We start from the raw sequence: 22,502 nt of genomic DNA, 5'->3' as shown, positions 1-22,502 counted from the left end.
ATGTGTGTCAAAACCCACATATTGTATGTGTGAGCACAAAGAGTGGACTGAAATGTAAACTATGGACTTTAATGAATCCTAGTGTGTCAATAGCGGCTCCTCAATGATAAGAAACGTATCCCACTAATGTAAGATGCTAATAATAGGGGGAAATATGGAATGGCGGTAAGGGGCCATATGGGAACTCTTTGTACTTTCCACTCATTTTTTGGTACACGTAAAACTGCTCTAAAAAAATAGTCTATTACTTAGACAATAACAGCAACACACTGTTGGGGCTTGAGATGTTCTTATAGTTTGGGGTGCGTGGAACAGTCCCTGAGCTGTCCTTACAGCGTTTCCTCTTGCCCAATGTGAACTGCTGTGGCCATTCTGCTCCACAGCTGGGCAGGACCCAGACTGGTAGGAAGGAGACCCCTTTGGAATGGGTGGGTGGGACCAGGACCCTGTGAGCTTGCGTGTCCCAGCCAGGATTTGTACGCATCTTCCAGAGTAATCCTACATGGGGCAGCCCTGGGTTTAGGGAGCTTGGATTTAGAGAGCAAAGTAGGAAGTGGATCAAACTGGAAGTAGTGCTTATAAGAATGGGGAAAAACACAGATGCAAATATTTTGTGCTCCGGGAGACGTTATTAGGAAATTACTAATCCTGGAGGAATGTGAAATAGGGCACAAATTCTAAAGAAAAGTGTCTGTACTAATACATGCATCTTACACTTTTTGTCTAAAGATGAATTTAATTAAACAGAACATTCTAACCAGATACGTGAGTAATGATGGGAAGTGGCCTGACGTTTTCAGAAGCCCCCCTCCAGCTACAAAAGCATAATCGACTCTAGTGCGACAGATAGACCCAATGACGGAATTCACGTTTTCTGTTGATATAGCAGCTGGATGTGTCCAGAAATTCTGAGGTTAGGAATGGGGGTGGGGAGGATTGGGGCTGTGGACAGACCCTGCTCAGGACCAAGTCCGTAACGAGACAGCCACGTGCAAATACACAAACAGACACATAATGTGAGGTTGGTACAAAGGCTAATGGTATAGACAAAGATGGACTTCTTTGAGACTGACAATGGATTCAGTCTCTCCATAAGCCTGCTCACAAATCCTGCTCCGAAATCATCCCAGTGAAGACAGCAGGTGATGGCTTTGGAAGCAGCTCGGAGTACAGGCAGCTGGGAATAAGGATCGTCACGCTGCTCTCTGCAGGCTATGTGTTCCCTCCAGGGTGTTTTCAAATTTCTACCCACAGGGCTGTGTGCTGCCAGCCGGTGACCGTTAGTTAACAGGAGATGTTAGGTTTTCTTTTCTGCTGGGGTCCCAGATGCCGTCTTCTTCACAGTTGTGCAGTTTGGCTGAATTTTGCTTTTCCCGATGCTTGGCTTCTTCTGTTTCTGGCTGTTGTTTTGAAGCAACTTTAGCCCCAGCATTTTACAATACTTGTTACACTGGTGTAGCGCTTTAAACTGATCAATGAAGGTCATGGAATGGTTGCCTTTAAATCCTTTGTACCTGTGAGTTTGGGTGGAGGGAAACAATTTTTTTTTTTTTTAAACAGGACCCTTCACCAACATTAAAAGAAACGTTTCAGCGGGGAAACTAATGGTGTGTGAAAATATATTTATTCCTACTTTAGGCAAGAATGGCCACATGGTTGACATAACTATTGATAGAAAAAACAAAACCTGTGGAATGAAGTAAAGGCAAAGACCAACTGGCATGCAGTAAAGACCAAAGATTATGATCAGACAAATGTTCTAGGCGTTGAGAGTTCTGCTATGCCAGCATTTTATAGCTCTTTTTTTTTCTTTTTTTTAGTCATAGTGACTAGTGCTGGACCATCTCCATAAAAATTAGAAGATCTCTTGGTGATCTGAAAGCCATCCCATCCCATCCAGAGGTTCTGAATAAAGAAATCTAGAACTTTGGGGCTGGAAGAAGTTGAGTTTAGACCCTTCCACTTATCATTGAAGGAGTTTAGGCTGACAGGCTGTGCGGCCAGCCTAAGACAACAAAGCAAGTGGGTGTGAGAGAAGAGACCAGGGTGCAGCCCTCTGAGTCTCCCTCCTACAGAAGGGCTCTTCTCCTCAGGAGGAGAAGAATCTGGGCCTCTGCCTCTGGTAGGCTCCTGGAGGGACCCTGCTGACCTGCCTGGAGTGGTCTCAGGGGCTGTTCCTTTGGGTTGGGACATTTCATATTCAAATCGTCAATGACTGTGTTTTCACATCTCGATCGATCATGGGAGGTAAGTGTCCTCCTGAATGGACAAGTCCCCATGCCCCCAAATCTCCAAAGTCCAGCAAGAAAGCTGGTGAAGTGTTGCTGAGAGGATGACAATGAGGAAATGCATACAAACCACCTAGATCAGCGCATGACGTACAGTGGATGATATTCAATTAATGCTGGCCAGGCTGTATTATAGTTGTCAAGGTTATAGTTGGTGCAGCTGGTAGGGGCTTCCCGTGGAAGGGATGCTGAAGCTGAGATTGAAGGATATGGGATTTGCCTGGTAAAGAGGATACGCAGTGGTGTGGATAGCATATGAGACCATCGACATAATTTTCGGGGCCCAGTGCAAAACGAAAACATGGATTCCTTGGGCAATAATTATTAAGACTTTCAAGATGACAACAGCAGAACATGCATTAAACGAAGCCCAGGCCCATCTGAGTGTGGGGCCTTATGTGACCACACAGGCTGCCTGCCTAGGAAACTGGTCCTGCTGGGTGTGAGCGAGTTCTGCTGCATTTGATTAATAGGGCCAAACGCTAATTGGCAAAAGGAAGTCTGCAATGCTGGCATTGCGCTGAATCTGTAGCTAATATGAATCAAGAAATTGGGCCTCCTTCATTTGCTGGTAGAAACCATAAAGGCCAACAAACCTGAACTGAATGAACTGGGACTTGTGCGCTTTTCCCTAGGAAACCCAAGCTGGGTTTTAGGCTGTTAAGGGCCTGCAAGATTTCTTTCATCTCTGCAGCCAAAGCATCAGTGAGCAGCTCCATCCTGACGTGTTTGTTACAAATCCAGCCTGTCCCTTCCTCCTCCTTGAAGGGAAACGGCTCTTCCCCCTCTCCCTGGGAGCCCACAGTACATTTTCTTGTGAAAAATGACTCCGTTTTTAAAAGCCAAACTCCCTCGTTGAAGAAGAAGTCAGCCCAAGACAGGTGTTGACTCTAGCAGGGTAGAAAGAAATGCCACTGCCAACCATGTCATCTTTACATTTCTATCTTCTCCTGTAGGAGGTCCTGAGAATAGCTGAAATAGCCTGCCTGCCTTTCCTTGGTGCCTGAGCATGCCCCGGAGGGATGCGAGGCCACCTGGACCTGTGATTGTCAGATGGAATGGAAAGCCTAATCCCATCCTCCTGCCAGGGAGGCCCCACTTGTCTCACACCGACTCCTGAGCTTCTCAAACTAGGATGATCAAAGGCAGCCTCCCTATGGAAGCACGTTGGAAACAAGTCACGGTCATCTGTCTAAAGCTGCCTTAAGGCTTGTAAACATTCAGACAACACCTAGTCTCAGCAGAGAAGAATCACTAATTCACACTGCAACCTCCCAGAAAATTTGCTAGTTGCTTCTTAAGCCCAGCCTGGCAGCCAAGTGTGTAATGCTGTGTAACAAATGAGCCCTTACATAATGGTTCCCACCTTCTGAAATGGGAATGGCTGAGTTTGGGACAAAGGAGCAGGACTTCTGGGTAGCCCAGCTGGGTGGAGCCCAGATCTCTTCCTAGGAATCTAGCACCTTCTTTAGACTCCTCCGGGAAAGCCAGAGTAGGCAGCAGAGACTGGGGCCGGTTTTACTACAGAAGGCCACACGCAGACGGGGCAAGGCCCTAGAATGAAGGCAGGTTTGCTCAGTCAAGGAGCCCCTGACTCAACCCCTGGCTTCCTTCAAGCCCCAGCTCGAGTGCATTTCTGTGGCGCCTCCCCTCTCTCACACCATGAGAAGAAATCTCTCCTGCATCTTCCCTGTATCCTTGTGAGAACTACATCCACTTCTCAGAATTCAGGGTATGCCTTCCCGTGCACAGACTGATCTCCCCCAGGACACTACTTTATGTCCAGAATACCTGTCTAGGGAGGCTTTTCAATAAAGGTCAAGGGAAGAAATGAATGTATGCCGGCCCCATCCTCAGAGCCGCCTCATCTCGGCCCAGGGCATCTCCAGATCACACTGCTAAACTTCCTTTTCTCTCTCCATCTAATTTTGGACTCTCAAATGGGCCTCCCAGGCAATATGGAACATCCCTCCCCAGCTATCTCAGGTGTAGACTATTTTTGCTACCTAGCATCTGCAGAATTAAAAATCTTTCTCCTTTCTCAATTTGGTCTCTGTCTCAGCCAGGGCTGCTGGGCTTCTATTTGACCTCTTATTCTCTCAAACTCACAGCCATTACTGCTGCCTGGGAAGAAAATAGGGCAACATCGTTTGTGTTCCTAGATCAGTTAACCCGGAGTTTTTCCAAAGGACACAAGTTCAATTACACCAAGTGCTCATACACCCAAGAAATGAAAAATCCAGGCTCTCCTGCTTGTGGTCCACCTTGCATGCCACGTGTGCCATCCGCCACCCTCAGGATTGGAGGGGACCACAAATTTGAAGCATCATGACATCTCTCCAGCAAGATCCCCATTGCAGACACTCGCCATTGTTGTTCTTGTTGGATGAATGTATTGGGTCGAATAGTGTCTCCCCCAAAAGTCATGTCCTTCCCAGAACCTCAGAATGTGGCCTTATTTGGAAATAGTGTCATTGCAGATGTCATTAAGATGAGGTCATACTGGAGTAGAGCGGGCCCTTAATCCAATAAGGGCATCTTACTGGCGTCTGTGTAAGAAGAGGAGAGTATATAGACACAGGGAGAATAGCACGTGACAACAGAGGCAGAGATGGGAGTCGTAATCTACAAGTCAAGGAACGCTGAGGATGGCAACGACCTCTGGAACGTAGGAGAGAGGAGGGGACAAATTCTCCCTCAGAGCCTCCAGGAGAAACCAACCCTGCTGCCTGACTCTAGACTTTCAGCCTCCAGAACTGGGAAAGGACACATTTCTATTGTTTTAAGCTACCCGGTTTTGTGATGATTCATTTTGGAAGCCTGGGGAATCTAATACAATGGGAAAAAATAACCTGTATTTGAGAACTTTCTCACACATTTCCATTTTTAGAAACCTTAGTTCTATTGAATTTTATTAACTGAGTCTTTGTATCCTTATCCTCAAATTAGTATAATTTTCTAGCCCATCACTTTAAATTATCCATCTTCTCTCACGATCTCCAAGCATGGAACAATAAATTTATTCTACTAAACATCATCCAGCAGAGTATTTTCGTAAATATCTTGCCCCTTGGATGGGAGTGGGGCATACACATCACGCAGGGGCCTTGCTAAAGCGCTGGCTTGGATTGAGTAGGTCTGGGGTGGGGTGTGAGATGCTGCATTTCTAACAAGCTCTGAACCCATGCTGATGCCATTGGTCCAGGGACCCCCCCCCCCCACTTGGAGTAGCAAGGAGATAGACTAAAGTGTGAATGATCTCACATCATCCTTCTTTGACTTCAGAAACCTCTTTAAATCGGAAAACGGATCTCTTTCCTTCTTGACATTTGTGTCATACAACTTTGTAAAATCACACTGTCGCAATCCACTTCAGGAGGAGCTCGGAGGCTATTTTTACATCCTGCTTTCGCTCCACACAGATTTATTCAGCTTTTCACCATTTAGTATTATGTTGGCTGCGGGTTTGTCATAAATGGCTTTTATAATGGTGAGATATGTTCCCTCTATACCCACTTTTTTCTGCATCTATGGAGACACTCATGTGGGTTTTGTCTTTTCTTTTGTTGATGGAGTGTATCACACTGATTGATTTGCGAATGTTGAACCATCCTTGTGACCCTGGAATGAATCCAACTTGATCATGGTATATGGTCCTTTTTATGTGTTGTTGGATTCTGTTGGCTAATATTTTGTTGAGGATTACACAGATTTATTCAATATGTGTTGGAAACCATGCAAGGCTGACTTCTTGCTTAAAAGCAAGTCCTCTTTCCTCTCTTGCTGATAATGGATGGCACAGCCTTTTGGACTCATAGGAAAACCACCACTTGACAGCAATGGTCGGCTTCTCCCTCAGCTTAGCACGGCTTCCCTGTGCAATTTACTGCCTCCAAACACGCCCTGAGAAGGGAGGGAGTGGAGCAAAGCTGCAGGAATTCCCACCTTTGGCTGCATGGAAGAAATCAAGGTTCTTGTCTGGCTTAATAAAGGACTCGTTTAAAGAAAACTCAGTGAGACAAGAAAAACCTATAGAGAATTCCCACATTGGTAACCCTTTTAGAAGCAAGCCGGAAACTATGTATAACAGATGTTTTAGTCTGAGATGCTTTCTAAAGAAAATTTTAATTTATGAGGAACGGCTAGAAGGACTTGGAATTCAGGTTGAGGATGGAGGGGAGGAATTGAAATAAACCCCCTAGTTTGGGTGGGGTGGGCGGCGTGTGCCGTGTCTGTGTGCAAAATAAAGCCAGGGCTGAATTTATGAACAGGTAGAATCGATTGTCACCTATGTGGAAAAGAAAGGGCACTAAGGGAGCTGCCCGCTCTGGAACCATCTAGTAATTCCTGCCATTCCATCAATATCTCCATTTCTTCATGTTTGTTCATTCATTTCTTCATTCACTGGGCACCAGCTGTATGGCAGACATTGTAGGGGGATTGAAAAAGATTAATAACGTACGTGGCTCTTTTCCAGAAAGCTGGCATCTTGCAGGGGAAACAGACCCATAAACAAATAATTATATTATGCTGTGATAAAGGGCTACAGTAACCCAGGGATGTGATTTTTTTCCCCACTGCCTGGTGGGTTCTAAGGATGTTTCATGGAGGAATAATGGCTCTGGGTTTATCTGGCAGGGGTAACAGCATGGACAGAAGTTCAGAGGACCTTCTGAGCAAGAACAGGCATCCTGAGGCGAGACGAGGCCGGAGGCCGTTTGTGGAAGGTTCATAAGCCATGCTATGTCATTTTTCTTGTGGGTACTCAGTGTTTCCCAAAATATGTTCCAAGGAACAAGAGCCCCACAAGATGCTTTGAAAAAAATAATAATTCTGTGTTGTAAATACTGTGAAAAATGCTATATAATTGCTCTCCTTGCCCCTTTGGGGTTCAAAATACACATCGGCCCTTGAAAGACCCTGTGAAGTCTCATAGGGAGGAAACCTCCTACACTTATTCAAGCCAGGTCTCCCTAGATTATTTGACAACAGCCATCTTGTTTTCACACGACCACTTTGCAAACTGCTACCGTAAGAGTCACTGGGCCTTCGGTGGGGGGACAATGTACCGTAACCAAATCGGTTGCCCAGAGAAGTTGTATTCTGCTCCCGTCTCCAAGCTGACCTTGGAGGTCCCCTCTAGACAGGGGACCTCAGCCCCCAAACACCATGGGAGCCCCGGTCCAGCCAACACCACCTACCCCGGCCTATCGCCAGAGCCTCCTGGTGGTCGTCCTTGCTTCTCACCTTGTCCGGGGCGCGTCCCATGGCCACCCCGGGTGTAAGTCAGATCATGGTCACAAAACGGCTCAGAAGGCTCCACCTCCCTTAGAACAAAGCCTGGCTCCTTCGCATGGCTGCAAGCCTCTCTGTCCTCGAGGCCGCCACAGCCCCTGCCCTCAGGCCTCCATTAAGCAAGAGCCACGGTGCCTCCATGGAAACAAGCCCTGGCACTTTCTTCCCTGACATCCACCCAGGCTGGGAGAAAGCCGGAGGGCAGCGGCACGCCCACAGTCTGGTTCTCTGCTTCTGCTAGCAAGGCCATTCCAGCAGCCCTGCATGCTTGCCAGCTTTCTGCTCTGACGCCTTCTGAAGGCGCCCCAAATCCAGGGGGGCCTCTGTGATGTGAGCCCTAGGACGAGGGAGCAGAGAGGGGCCCCAGGGGAGAAGAGGGGGCCCTAGATGTCTACTATGGGTCCATTCTCGAGGCCATGAGGCCCGTCCCCGTGGCTGTGCAGGAAGCATGCGGTCCTCGCCTTAATATCTGAAATGGAATCTGAAGTCGGGATCCAAGAGAGCCAAGGAGGGGATACAGGGGACAAGACAGCCATGAAACAGGCAGTCTGAGATGGAGCTGCTGTCCCAGGCCACAGAGCTCCGACCCCCAAAGCCCCACCCTCGTTCCACCTGCATACGGGGAGCCCCTTCAGGGCCACAGGGCCAGGAAGGTAAGGCGAGAGCACCAGTCTTCTCAGAAGAGCACCTCCTCCGACGTCCAGGGTGCGGGGAGGGTGGCGTGGAGGCCACCCTGGACGAGCCCTGACACCCTCAGGCAGGGGCCTCTCCTCTGGAACGGACGCCACTCAGCCCCGCAGTCTGTACCTCTATGGGCTCCGTCCCTTCGGCCTTTTTAGACACACACACGTACCCCCCATGCCTTTTTCTAGTGGCATCTCCCTCTTCAATCCCTGTAACCTGGAGCCCCACCATTGCACTTTGTGTAGACCTTCCTGAAGGCACTGTAGCTTTTTTCCAGACAACTCTGGCCTTCACCCAGCCCTACCCTCTCAGGCGCTCTGTGACCCCTGACACTTGGCTATCACGTCCTCATCCTTCGTTTCCCTCCTGCTGTCTACCGGCCTGTCCTGCAGGGGGCGGTCTCGAGTCCATCAATCTTTCGAGATCTTCTTTCAGTTCAGACTTGTCTCTGAATCTGGAAGACAAATGACTAGGGGCCTGGCTGTGTCCCTCTGGTTCCGGGCATGGACCGGGCAGGGGGATAAATAGTGAGTAGTGTCGGGGAGTGGGAGGAAGCCCATGGCTCCAACTCCAGTCGCTTCGACAGAACTGTCTTTTGTGAGACTTTGGACAGGAGGCCAAGAGACTGCCATGCTAGTCCCGCGCTGTGGACAGGCTGGGTCCCGGCTGACTCTGAGCGCACACTAGGAGCATTGCCAGTAGGGCCAGCCTCGCCAAAATCGTGCAGAGAATACGTGTTCCCATCATGGGCCTCCACACCTGCTTGATGGCAAAGACTGGCCAAATAAACCAGCCACTGGCCAAGTGGCTCTGCTACCTAATGGCCTGATCGGATTTAAATGAGATGCAGGCTGCCTTCCAGGGTAGGTGACAGCAGTGGCAGAATGGGAAGGCAGATATCTGGGCTGTGAAAGTGCCTTTATTAGGTCCCTTAGGCCTGTGAGACCGGTCCCCTAAAGCCTGGTGTTGGTGAGTCAGCTAGAACATCCGGGATCTACAGCGACACGGGCCTGCTGTGCAAAGCACTTAAAGGATGTCAGGAAATTCTGTTCCAAATCTCTTTGTTTCCTCCCCTCCTGGAAGATTCATGCGTTGCATTAAATAGTCGCCCAGAGTCACCACACACACACACACACACACACACACACACACACACACACAGCACACGCCCCCGTGTGCACACGGGCACACCCACGACCTATCTCAGGGTGTGTTTCTTGAATATTAGATCCCATTTCCTTCCACACACAAGTATGTTTCAGCCCTTCCTCTCCAGGCAGGGTGGTGTCTCGGGATGGTGCCTGGGTTAAGCATCCCAGGTGGCTGTCGCCACTCTGTCTGTTCATAGCACGCAGGGCTGCATGGTGGGCTGCTCTTGGCATGGATGGCAGATCCTTTTTCTGGAACTCAGCTGACTGAATGTGGGAGGCTGTGTTAATTTTTCCTGCTTCGTGGCTCATAGGACATCACGCCGATGCCAGGAGAGCCTGCTTTCTTGAGGCAGTTGTCCTCACTGTGCGTCTGCCTTGATATTTGGGCCCTATCACCTCACATTTGCCGCTCAGCAAGAACAAGCCATTCGTGATTCTCTCCAGGGTCTCCTGAATCTGGTTTCCACGTCAGGGATGCCTGACACATGCCGTGTATCCTATGCCTGATTGTTCTTTCTTCCAAAGGTACAGCCACGATGCTGGCTGGCAGCCTGGTGGTCACAGGGAGGGGTTCCTTTGTGGTTATTCATATCGATCCTATTTTTGGTTCAATGCTTACAGACTGGGAAGAAATCTGCTCAGGGTACTTTTCTTTGTTTTTCACCAACATGAAGTGGGCTTTTGCGGGGAGAGATTACAGAAGACAAAAGCGTTGGCTCTGGTGCCCTCTGGTGGCTGAATCGCAATATCACCATCTCCCCAGAAACTCAACTGCTGGCTGGGGACAGGTGTGTGTTTGCAGGACCCACTGTGACATGTGCAGCTCTGCTCCCCAACAAGTGTTGGTATACGCTGATTTTAGTTTGATTAGGTTAAATTTCCAAGTCTTCGGGTATGGAATTAGGCATTTTTTCCTTCTCTCCCTTCAGAGAACTCTAAATGCTCGAGCGATTTCAAATCAGAAATATGTTCGACAGTGCCGTGAGTATCTTGGGTCTGCCTAGAAAATGGATTATTCGATGTTGAAGCAATCCTATTTGCCACACTTTGTAACGTGAAGTTTTGGTACTCAACACTGCCGAAGGAGTGTAGGTATTGGGGTACAGGTGATTGGGGTACAGCATTCTTGTCACTGGCTCACAGGACAATATGCCATGCTTCAGTTTTAAGGCTCATACCACCAGGTAAAGTTGCATTAAAATGAATAAGTCATGACGGTCCCCTATTTTCTTTTACAAGATTATAAATAGTTTACCCTTAAAATAGTATCATGGCTTCACTAAACAAGAGAACAAGCCAGGTCCCATTTACTGGGACGCCCGCAGTCAAACATAGGGCTCAGGTTGAGTCACAGGGAATATTTTCTTTAGATGAAAATAAGTGGCTCCTCTTCCTGCAGAAGATCCTGACCACTGCCAGCCCAAACATGGTGGACCCTAAATTGGGGAGATTTTCTTCTTCCTGGTTTAAATTTATTATCATCATTGTGAATAATTATTAAAGTAAGTCATATTTGCCTCCTCACTGTTTCTCCTCTCCATACCTGGTGTTCTTTATAATGTGATTAAAAGAACACGTGTAAATGCTGCCTACATGGAGCACTGCTTCTTAGGACGGGGGCACCCATTCCCCAGGCTTCCGGAGAGCAGGCCACTCTCCCTCTCCAGCACGGGTGAAGGACGCCTGCGCAGGCTGCTTGCTAAGAATTAAGAGAAGGTGCTCAGTGCTCAAACACCAATCTCCTCTCCTGCTCTCTGGAAACCCTCTGGCATATGCCAGGCTCCCCAGTCTTTCCTTCCCCTGCTCGAGATTGCTTCCCATTCTTCGCCTGTCTGTAAGCTGCCTTTGCACTTGAACCCTTTGCAAGTCTCTCCCATTGCCTGGGCTCCATTCTGCAGCTTTGACTTTCACTAGAGTTTCTTCAGTAAAACCTCGCCTCCTGTCCCTCAGGGCCCCTTACTCCATATAGGGCTGTGCCTATAAGCAGGCTGCCCCCTTTCCCTGCACCTCCTGCCCCTCACTTGGCAAGTAAGAAGGTGGGATGGACCCAGCCCCCAGGGGCCTCCGAAGACATCTCCCAGACCCCGCCCCTTGTCCTCTGGTCAGAGAAGCTTCCCCTTTTATCAGTTTTTCAAAAACTGTGCTTCTAAGAAACATTTCTTTAGAGGAAAAAAAAAAATGTGACTTCAAAAGAAAACTTCAAATAAAAGTTTTTTTAAAAACACAGTGGACAAGATGATCTAATACTCCTAATATCTAATCTTTCTCAGACACTTCAGAATTTCCTTCTCTACCACCCCCTCCTTGGGAGGGAGGCAGTAAGTAACACTTAATAGACAACGTTTTGCACTGGGCTCCAGCTACCAGCTCTAATGGGTGCTGGGCAGCTGTCCCAGGCCAGATAAGTCACATTAAAGCTGAGAACAAAACCAAAGGGATTGGATTTCTTTTTTAAATTAGGAGAAAAAAAAATATGGTCTGGGTTCCTGGAAGCCGTTAAGATGCTTTTAAAAGATATCTTAAATCATCACTCTTGTGCTTGTCATAGTTTTTGAAACTTCTTGGGTGGGTTTCTGCTTTGTTTTGGTAGACAGTTGTTCCAAATAATGGTATGGAATTTGCCTACCCTGGGGTCAGGCTGGGGCATGGGTTGGGGGGAAGGTATTTATGAAGCATGTACTGAGCTTCATTCTGTAGATCAGTGGCTTTGAGAATGTCAGGTCTCATGTCCACAGAGCTGGTAAGATAAGAGCCCAGCATTCAAACCAGGTCTGCATGAGGCCTGAATTTTTAATGTTCTGCAAATATGGAGCCTGTAAAGGAAAGCTTTAACTTGGGAATTTTTTCTGGGGTCCAGGAAAAGCCCTTCATAAATAGGGGTACCATATATTTTCTCAATGGGGAAACTTATCCAGGACAAATGAGTCACTAGACAGGATGCTAGGATGGCAGGCATGAAATAGTACTGTCCTGGGCAAATCAGGCTGTACTGTCACCCTTTTTATTACATGGGCCAAATTCCTATGACACCAAGAAGAAAGGCTACCGCTAGAAGAATCAGAAGTAAGTGGCAGGACCAAGAACTGAACCCAAGTCTTCTTCTAAAAGCCCTGTTCTCCCCACTGCATCATACTCTCCTCCTGATGTGCTCTCTTCACAAGCCCAAGGCCATGACCCGATTCCCTGACCCATATGACAGGGCTCCGGTCAGCAAGGGGGATGGAGTGTGGAGATAGGAAAATACCATTTTATGTTGGAACTGAGCAGATTTTGAGAAGGAAAAGATGCCAACGGCATCTTAGTTCTAAAACCAAATTAGAAGCTTTTGTGTAGTTGGTAAGAACTTCATGAATCAGACTTATTGATCTGGAGGTTAAAAGAGAGTGGTCCCCTTTCCACTTTTTTCAAATCCCTCTACTTTTCTCCATCCTCCACATAGTTAATTGAAAATTAGTGTACTTGTTAAAGCACTGCTGATGCCGATGGTCGGAAATAACCAGAAAGCTCAAGTAAATAAGTTGTTCCCAGCTGTAGGAGAGTGACCTATATTAATCATGCTATTTTATTGTCCGTGTTTCTGACACTTGGACATCTGGGGCTTTGCTGGCCCTGGAGAGACTCCCCTTCCCAGGGTTAGCCAATTCCTAGAGATAGTAAATGACTGGCCTTCTAGAATGCCTTTCATATGCCAACTAACCAATCTGCAGCCCACTCCCACCACTTCCTCTATTGGAGTCTCACACTCTGGGCCACTATCCATCTGCCCTAATCACCCCAGGGCAGGTACCAGATGACCCCAGACAGCCGGACACCCCAGAGCCTGCTGGAACTTTTCAAACTAGTCAATTCCAAGCTTGCTTACCCAGCCCCACCTATTCCTTCCCTCAAAAACCACAGTAAAAGCTCTCATCCATGTTTTCCCCTCACTCCTTCTGCCTCCTGACTGACCCTGGTGCTTCCCCATGTGGCCCCCCATGGCCTGGCAAGCCCCCTCCTCTTGGGAACTGTGAATAACAAACTCTTTTCAGTGGCAATTGTCTCCTGATCTGTCAGCTTCATCACATCTGAACCATAAGAAAGCCTACTTTAATTGAAGTATAGTTGATGTACAATATTATATGTTACAGGTGTACAATATAGTGATTCACACTTTTTAAAGATTATACTCCATTTATAGTTATTATAAAATATTGGCTATATTCCCCATGTTATACAATATATCCTTGTAGCTTATTTTATACCTAATAGATTGTACCTCTTAATCCCCTACCCCTATCTTGCCCCTCCCCACTTCTCTCTCCCAACTGGTAACCACTAGTTTGTTCTCTATATCTGTGAGTCTGCTTCTTTTTTGTTATATTCACTAGTTTGTTGTATTTTTTGGATTCCACATATAAGTGATACACAATGTCTTTCTGACTTATTTCACTTAGCATAATGCCAAGTCCATCCATGTTGCTGCAAATGGCAAAATTTCAATCTTTTTTTTATGGCTGAGTAGTATTCCATTGTATATATATATACCACATCTTCTTTATCCATTCATCTGTTGATGGACACTTAGGTTGCTTCCATATCTTGGCAACTGTAAATAATGCTGCTATGAACATTGGGGTGCATGTATCTTTTTGAATTAGCGGTTTTAATTTTTTTGGATATATACCCAGCAGTGGAATTTCTGGGACATATGGTAGTTCTATTTTTAGTTTGAGAAAACTCCATACTAAAACCTCCATTTTAAAACACACGCTACCCCTTCTAAAAGTCACTTGCTTGCCCCCCCCCCCCCATTTCTTCCTCCTTACAAGCGGTCCTAGTACATGGGAAGAGCAGCAGTGGGAGAAAGCATGGTAGCTCCAACCTGGAGCTTTATTTTCACGAAGAACCTCAAATAGCCTGCTCTCTCCTCATTAGTGGTCAAGCAAAGCAGTGAGAAGAGACAGTTTGTTCAAGAGATACCCCAGTAAAATGTTATTTTAGTGCTGTCCGGGCACACCCCACAGTGAGCAAAGCAACTCCCCATGCTAAATCAGGAAATCAATACCACTGACAACAACCATAGTCACTAATCACAGCCCTTCCATAGCCATTTGCCCCTGTAATCAATCATCAACATGGGAGTCTGGGAGCCACCTAAAATACTTTTTAGTGAAAAGTATGGGGAAAATACATTAGAAATATGCAAACTGAGTTCACTCAATTGCAAAAATAGAATTTTTAAAGAAGCTTCTAATAGTGAAGATATTAAATGTAGAAAAATGGAATATTCCTAGTTAAAAGGAGCCCCAATAATGCTGGCATTTTTCCCCCCAACCATGGCCCTCCTGTTAGTAATCAATCTTGAAATGTGTTCAGAATTCTTATTTGTTTCAAAGTTAGGAAACAAATGTGTTTCCCTGGAAGAACAAAGTCCATAAATATTTTAGGTAAGTGAGAGAAGTGAACTGAATTCATCCCAAGAACATCTGTCTTTCGCAGTTGGGACAAGAAATCTCCTCTGCCCACATCAGCCTAACAGCATCTGCCCCGTAGGTGTTTGGAAACCCAGAGATGAGTGATGTGCACCTGACTTTTTTCTTCTACTCACCCTTTAGCCAATGTTGCTATGCCAACGTCAGTCAACTTCATTCCTACACCTATGGGAAGAGAGAGCAAAGACGGGATTGGTGTTACACGGGGCTCCTCAGAAAAGAGGGACCATCTATTCACAGGGAGGGGAAGCGTCAGCCCCATCATCATTTCCTTTCCTGCATAAACACATACTTTCTTCCTTGTTTCCATCAGCAGAAGCTGACAGCCTTTCAGACTGCATCCAGCTTTACGGAACCATAATGGGCAAGGCAGGCTTCTGAGGCAGCCGGTCAGGGGAGCAAAGGGCGGGGTCTGCTGCCTCACAACGCATGCCCCTTACAGCTCCGGAAACGAAAATGCTGTCCTCTGCCTGCCTGGTCCACTGCCTCTGCTGGAGGAGGGAGGCCTGTCACTTGTCCCAGGAGTTCTCTCCCCAGAAACGCTCTGATTTGGGCTTAGGCCTGCTCCGTGTTCTTCATCAAAAGCGGAAGCCCTTGTACAACAGCAGGTGGTGTGGGTGAGGGCTGGGCTGGCTAAGTTCAACAGTGAGAGAGTTCAAGGTGGCCTTTGTTCAGTTCAAGGTCAGACTCCAGACACACAGTTTCCCATCTCCAGAAAGATGGCATCCGGATTCAGGACTGAAGGTTTTCTGGGTCGGCTTTAGACCCAGGGAAGCACTACTGAGTTATGTGTAGACTTTTAAACATTGGCCTGGAGATGTCACGTGTGGTCTAACCTTTTGATGCTTATCCCAACGTCTCTCCATTAAGCCATTGGAAGTTGTGGGATGGGGGGCGGGATACCCAATCAACAAAACAGCTGCCTGAGCTTCCCACGCTGGTCCCTAAAAACGCCATAGGCATCCCTGGTAGAATCCCAAGCGCTCAGGAGTCTTTTTGCTTCTCCCCTCCCAGCAGGAGCAGATGGGAGAGTGGCTAAGGAACCAGGGATTCAAAGAGAATGAAAGTCCTACTGTCTTGCAAGGTGGGGAAGGGCAAGGTCGCTGTCACCTTCTGCAGTCGAAAAGCACCATCCTCTCTCACCCAGGTCTGGAGGAAGGCAATCCTCTCTGATGCCCAGAGCATGGACAGCCTCCAGCCTTTCCAGAATCTCCTTGCCAGACCAGCTACCATTTCTGCTCCTGCCTCTCTAGGGTCGCGGCTGTAGGCACTGGCTCCGACTCCGTGGACCGCTGCCTTAATCTCACCCGTGCCATCTAGTGACCGGCCTTTTACGGCAGGGCATGGGGTCCATGGTGCTATGCCACCTTGAGCCTCGTCTCCTCTTCTCTGGCCCCCGACTCTTGTCCCACCCGGGCCAGGCTGTGGTCACTATATTCCCCAAGGCCAGCCGGCGACTTGCTCACTGAAGGGCCTGGCGGCCCAGAAGCCAGTCTGGGCTGTGGAGGAAGGAACCAGCATCCCTGGCAAAAGCCAACCCTGGGGGTCAGGCCTGATGGCAACCTAGTTCCATGGGTCTCCCTCATATGAGCACTGTTTTCTGAGGCTCAGAAAAGGACAGCTAGGGACTTCCCTGGTGGTGCAGTGGTTAAGAATCCGCCTGCCAATGCAGGGGACACGGGTTCGAGCCCTGCTCTGGGAAGATCCCACGTGCCGCGGAGCAACTAAGCCCCTGCGCCACAACTACTGAGGCTGCGAGCCACAACTACTGAGGCTGCGCACCTAGAGCCTGTGCTCCGCAACTAGAGAAGCCACTGCAATGAGAAGCCCGTGCTCCTCAAAGAGTAGCCCCGCTCCCCGAAACTAGAGAAAGCCCGCGTGCGGCAACGAAGATCCAATGCAGCCAAAAATAAATAAAATTAAATTAAAGAAAAGGACAGCTAAAGCGTTAATTTTCTGATTCAGCAATGTCTGCCTGGAGTGAGGCAAAAATACATGTCATGCTGCTGTTCAGACAGAACAAAGAGCCCTGCTTTTCTGCAGGGCACCTGGGAGCTAAATTAGACACAGCACTTTGGGGGAGCCAGTAAGCATTTTAAAAGCCTCTTTCACAGTTGGCAACTAATTCATCTCATTCTTTCAAAGCTGCTAACAACTAAAACACATGTAGAAATGCTTCACGTAGTTTTTATGATAGGAACTGGGCTTTAAAAAAAAAAAAAAACGACTCCAAACTGCAAAAGCCCTCTTTGGACATCTTGTTTCGTGGAAAAGTTGTACTTAAAAAGTACAGCTCTAAGCCGCATAGAAGTCCAATTTTAAAGAGTCATTTGGCAAAAGGTCCTTGAGCTTGGGAATTGCTTTTCCTCAGTTCTCACAATTACCAGCTGTCACTGATGTTTGGAAAAGTAGAATTTGATTTTCAAAAGGAAACTTCTCTCTTGGTTTTATAGTTTGCAAGCAATTCAACAAAGGTTACTAAGGGTCTCTATAGGATAATAATTTAGATTACAGTGTGCAGCTATTAAACCAAGTTGCGGATAATAGTCATCTACAGGTTGTTTCTGATGGAAGGCAGGAAGAAGGCAGTATTACAGTTTGTTCTCCAGAACTTGAGTTCTTGGGTTATTTGGGTGACAGCTTCTTAGGAAGTCCAGTGGTCTCTGGTGTGTGCAGATCTTAGGGCCAAATCACAGGCTCACCTTTCACCCCACTGACCTGCAGGACTCGCCACAATCCCATCAACAAGCCAAGGCAACCAGGGAGAGAATAACTTAAGAGTCTGAGAAAGTGAGACTTGAGCTTGGGTTTGTTTGGGATTTTTAAATCCTAATTCCAGTGTCTTAGTAAAATTATAAAATGTGGGGATCGCTTAGAGAATGGATGTGTTATCTTGTGCCACAGTGATGACGACAATAGTAAGATTCTTCCCAGCAGCAGCAGAGAGTAAATAAACACCCTTATGAAACACCATGCCAACACTTTCAACCACACACGTCATTTACGGGGAGATAGAACGTTCTACTACAGCTGTTTACTAGTGCCTGGAAGCAAAATTAACCGTGCATGAAGCTCCGGGGTGTTGCTTTTCGGTAGATGAACTGTATTTAATGCAAAATTAACTCTGAAGGAGGAAAGATGGGGAAGTCTCAACAGTTGCACAGACAGTCTAATTAAAATAGCTGTCTGTTTAAGACCGTATTGTCTGTGTGTGGCAGCAAAGTCTCTTCAAAAGTGAGTGGATATGGCTGGCTTCAACTTGCAGATCAGCTTCCCCTGCAAGTCTGTAACATTGCACTTCCCAGCTGACCTCAGAGGAGTCCCTCACAGGCGCCTTTGACATTAAGGGATACTTGGAAATCTTGCAAATTTGTAAATTTGAGTTTTAGTGGAAAGAGTTTGGGGTTCAGAGTCAGAAGCAGTGTTGGAGTCTTGGACCCCTCTTCTTCTTAGTTGAGTGAGCCGGGGATTAGATCATTAGCTTCCAGCCTCTGTTTTCTCATCTGTAAAATGGGGATCATAACATCTCTTTGGCAGGGTTATTACAAAGATTAAACAAAAAATACGGAAAAATGAGTGCAGACAAAAACTGGTGAAATCCACGTAAGGTCTGTAGTCTTGTTAATTACATCGTGCCGATGTGAGTCTCCTGGTTTTGACAGTGTACTGTAGGTACGTAAGGTGTTACCATTAGGCAAAGCTGGGTGAAGGGTACATGGGGACCCCTCTGTACGTTTTTGCAATCTCTCATGCCTATGGTTATTTCAAAAGTTTTTAAAAATAGGGAACTCTTACTATGTGTCCATGCTGCGCTAAATGTCTTGCTATCTCATTTCATCCTCCCAACCACCCCACGTGGAAATTACTGAGGCACAGAGAGGTAAATGGTTTGCCCAAGGCTAACAGCTAGAAAGTGGAGGTGCAGAAAATAGAACCCACAGGCATTCTTGCTCTTCACCACCATGCTGTATAGAGCTTGGGATTCTTATACCTGACAATGTCTGACATAAGTAGGTACTCAGTTATAGTTCAGATTTTTTTCTTAAAGCATTATTATTCGGAAAGGAAAAGGAATAGGAAAGCCCCTGTGGCAGAAACTGTTGGGACCCTGCCCATCACCCTCACCCTCACTCCTTCCATGCACACAGCTCTACGTCAAGGTACCACCACCAGCATCTCTTGGCCTGAGAACACGCTCTGATCACAGGCACCTGCTTTGCTCAGCGTGGCTTGCCCATGCGCAGGTGGCAAACGCAGGGGAGTTAACACCCCCATCTGGAGCAGCCTACTGCTGGTAGCTAAAGGGAGTTGGAGTATAAATACCCCTGCTCCCTCACTCCTTGGGTGTGCTAATTCTGAGAAGTGTGTTCTGCCCAGCCTCCCCCAGTTTCCCCAGCAGGCATGAGCTTCAGTAATACACAGTGGTAACCGGGTATAAGGTACCCTATCGACTTTCTGTCCCTTCCCTGCCACACTCCCTCAGTCTCCTACCAGTGTTTCCTGGGATCCCCTCCCAAATATTTGCACTTGAACATTTGTGTGCAATAAAGGATTAACCTTGCCTAAATAAAGGATTGTTTTTGCCCAACTTTTTGGAGGTAACTGCTAAGCTCTGATAATAGTGTCCAAAGACTGAATGTCAATATTATGACATAGTATGAGTGTGTTTCATGTTTGGTAATTGCAATCATTGTTGCTTTTGTTGTGGTCATCCATGTACAATGCTTGGTGTCAGTCTATTTATCTCTTGTAAAAATAAAATACAGTGTGTGTGTGTGAAAAAAAAAAAAAAAGAGTGTCCAGAGAGGCTAGAGGCAGAGGTCAGTCTCACGAGCAGGCAGTGATGGCTCCCGAATAAAATCTCTGAACACCAAGGCTCAGGGGAGCTCTCCTGGTTGGCAGTGCTCCCACATCATTGAGGGGAGAAGCACTGTCCCCATGGCTTCACCAGGAGGGGACAACTGGAAATTCCCACCTGGTCTCTCCTGGACTCTTTCCCGTGTGCCTCTTCCCTTGGTTGACTTGAGTCTATCTTTTCACTATAATAAACCTTAACCACGAACATAACGGCTTTCCTGAGTTCCGTGAGTCCTCCCAGGAAATTAATGAACTTGAGGGTGGCCTTGGGGAAGCCCCAAACTGCAACTTGTCTCAGGGCTGTCTCTGTGGGAAACCTAATTATGACATCCCTACTTCATACAACAAATGTATTCCCCAAAATGTGGGTATAAACTGAAAACATGCTGTAAATTCACCAGCGGAGCTTGACATCTAAAGCAACTGTGAAAGATCCTTTCACCTATTAAGAATGAATTCTTACATTTTAATTTATCTTTTGGTCCATCTGGATTTTCATGTGTACATCTGAAATTTGTGCCTATTGAGGATATAGAGCGCCAGTTTTTGGTTACCTGTTGTAATGGGAAGGTGTTACTGGAATGAATTATTAAAATGTACTTTGTTACTCCATCGAGTTGGTCATTTGGGCTCCTTTGTTGCTTTGTTTCTGATGAGACAGTAGTAACGCTTTCTGCGGGTGAAGGTGCTTACAGTCTGTACCCAGCAGACCTCTCCCTCCGCCCGCCCCCCCACACACCCCCCAGGAACATCCCAGGCCCACAGCATCCCTGGAGCCCAGGCCGAGCCGCTCTCCTCACCCTGCATGTCCGTGACCAGAAGGCAGCCACTTGTTTTCTGGTAGACCCAGTGCTGGAAGGTGCAACATTTCTGACCAGCCTCCGATTCTCTTCTCAAGAAGTTTATCTCCTTCCCATCCCTGATGGAATACTTCACAAATTCTCCAATCAGCTCTTCCTCCACTGTGGCGTATGGGATATTGTTCTCAGGTCGATGGATAAGAAAAATAGGAATGATCCTGGAAGGGAAGAGAACATGGGCACGCATCGTGTTCTCAGATGGGAATAAAGATGGCGGGGATATTCTAGCCTGACCTGGAGGAGTAGGGAGCTGCAGGATAAATCCTTGGGTTCCATCAGCTGTAGACTAAAAATTCCCCCAATGACTGTTTAGTGGATAAAAGGATGTGTTCTTTTTATTTGTTCCTAGAGTTGGTGAGAAACTCCTCCTTGGGATGGAGTTTAATTGCTCATGTAGCAATGAATGTCTTCATTATAGGCATACCTCAATGACCCATTGGTCAGGTGACTAATATATCTATCCATCCAGTATCTATCCACCCTTCCATTCATCCTTCCTTTCAGTCAACAAATATGCATTCAGTGGCTTCTATGTGTCAGACACTCTTCCAGATACTGTTCCAGAAAACATCAGTAAAGAAAAGAGGCTCTGCTCTCAAGGATCTTACATTTAAATGAAGGAGACAGACAATAAACAAGCGTCTAGTGCTCGGTGCTATATGAAAAAAAATAAAGCAGTGGAGAGGAGAGAGGTAGCACGGGGTGGAGGAGGGGTTGCAATTTTATTTAGGGAGGTCAGAGAATGCCTTGATCGTAAAGAACATTTGAGCAGAGACCTGTAGGAGGTGGGCATGGAGAGAGCCATGAGGATGTCTACGGAAGGAACATTCCAAGTAGAAGGAAGAGCAAAGGGAAGAGGCCCTGGGCAGGAGCATCTGGGGCGTGTTCAGACAGCAGCGAGGGGCCGATGTGGCTGGAGAGCGTCGAGCAAGGGGAGCGTGGTGGTTTGCGTGAGGATGGGAGGAAACAGGGAGCTGGACCTTGGGGAGTCTGGGCCACTTGAGAAACTTTGCCCTTTGTACTGAGCAGGAAGAGAAGCCACTGGAGGGTTTTGGATGCAGGAGTGACATGATCAAACTTGTGTGTGACAGGGATCACTGCCACCCTGCGCGGTACGGAGCGTGCAAGGGCAGACGTGGGACACAGGGAGGAGGCCACGTGATAACGATGGCACCTGGAAGTAGAGAGGTGATCAGATCCTGCACTGACCCGTTCACCGTCACACCATCCTAGATGATTAACCCAAACCCGCTCTTCTCTCCTCAGACAGCCCACGCCTCCTCCCCAGCCTCACTCTCAGCCGAGGACCTTGCTTCCTGTTTGACTGTGAAACTGAAACAATGAGAAATTCTCACAGCTACACTCACCACGTGTTCCTGCCTCCCAAGGTCAGTGCCCATGTCCTCTGCCTGCCCACCATCTACTATGGAGGAGCCCTCCTTGCTGCTACCTGAACCATCTCTCCACTGGTGCCCTGGATCCCAACCCCTCCCCGATGCTCGAGGATATTGTTCCAGGGATGGTTCCCCACTCTCCCTCCCACCAGGGTTTCCCCCTACAGACTCATTCCCAACGGCAACAGAGAGTAATAACTCTACTCAGCCTGTGGACCTCACAGCCCACCCCCACTACTGACTCACCGTTTACATCAAAACCCAAATCAGTTGTAGACTCACCGTCTCCAATCCCTTCCCTCCCATTCAGTCTTGAATCCACTCAAAGTGACTTTCCTGCTTAAAGAAGCCTCGGTCAAGGGCACCACAAGCACCATGTTGCTGAGTCTAATTGTCCCTTCTTAGCCCTCATCTTACTCGCCCTCAATGGCACTGGACACTGGATCTCTCACTTCTTTTTAAGACACTTTCCCGTGGCTTCCAGAAACTCACTTCCTCTTGG

The 22,502-nt window shown here is 47.4% G+C and overlaps 1 protein-coding gene across 9 annotated transcripts in view; it reads right to left on the bottom strand.

The window, feature by feature from the left end:
- Positions 1-22,502, bottom strand: part of ALPK2 (alpha kinase 2) — a 138,655-nt gene that overhangs the window by 50,767 nt on the left and 65,386 nt on the right. For 2 of the 9 annotated variants that reach the window (XM_082417903.1, XM_082417900.1), the window contains exons 8-9: positions 20,547-20,764; positions 15,006-15,054 (exon numbers count right to left, since the gene is read on the bottom strand). In XM_082417903.1, coding sequence (XP_082274029.1) covers positions 15,006-15,054; positions 20,547-20,764 — 267 coding nt within the window. Of the gene's footprint in view, positions 1-776; positions 1,515-2,087; positions 6,704-9,413; positions 10,419-15,005; positions 15,055-20,546; positions 20,765-22,502 lie in introns of those variants that run through there. The other 7 variants (XM_082417904.1, XM_082417902.1, XM_082417901.1 and 4 more) reach the window with 7 other exon arrangements.

This window comes from Balaenoptera physalus (genome assembly GCF_965194825.1).
Source record: "Balaenoptera physalus genome assembly, chromosome: 12".
Classification (NCBI taxonomy): Eukaryota; Metazoa; Chordata; class Mammalia; order Artiodactyla; family Balaenopteridae; genus Balaenoptera; species Balaenoptera physalus.
Note: the sequence above shows the minus strand (reverse complement) of the source record. Positions and strands in the feature narration are given on the sequence as shown.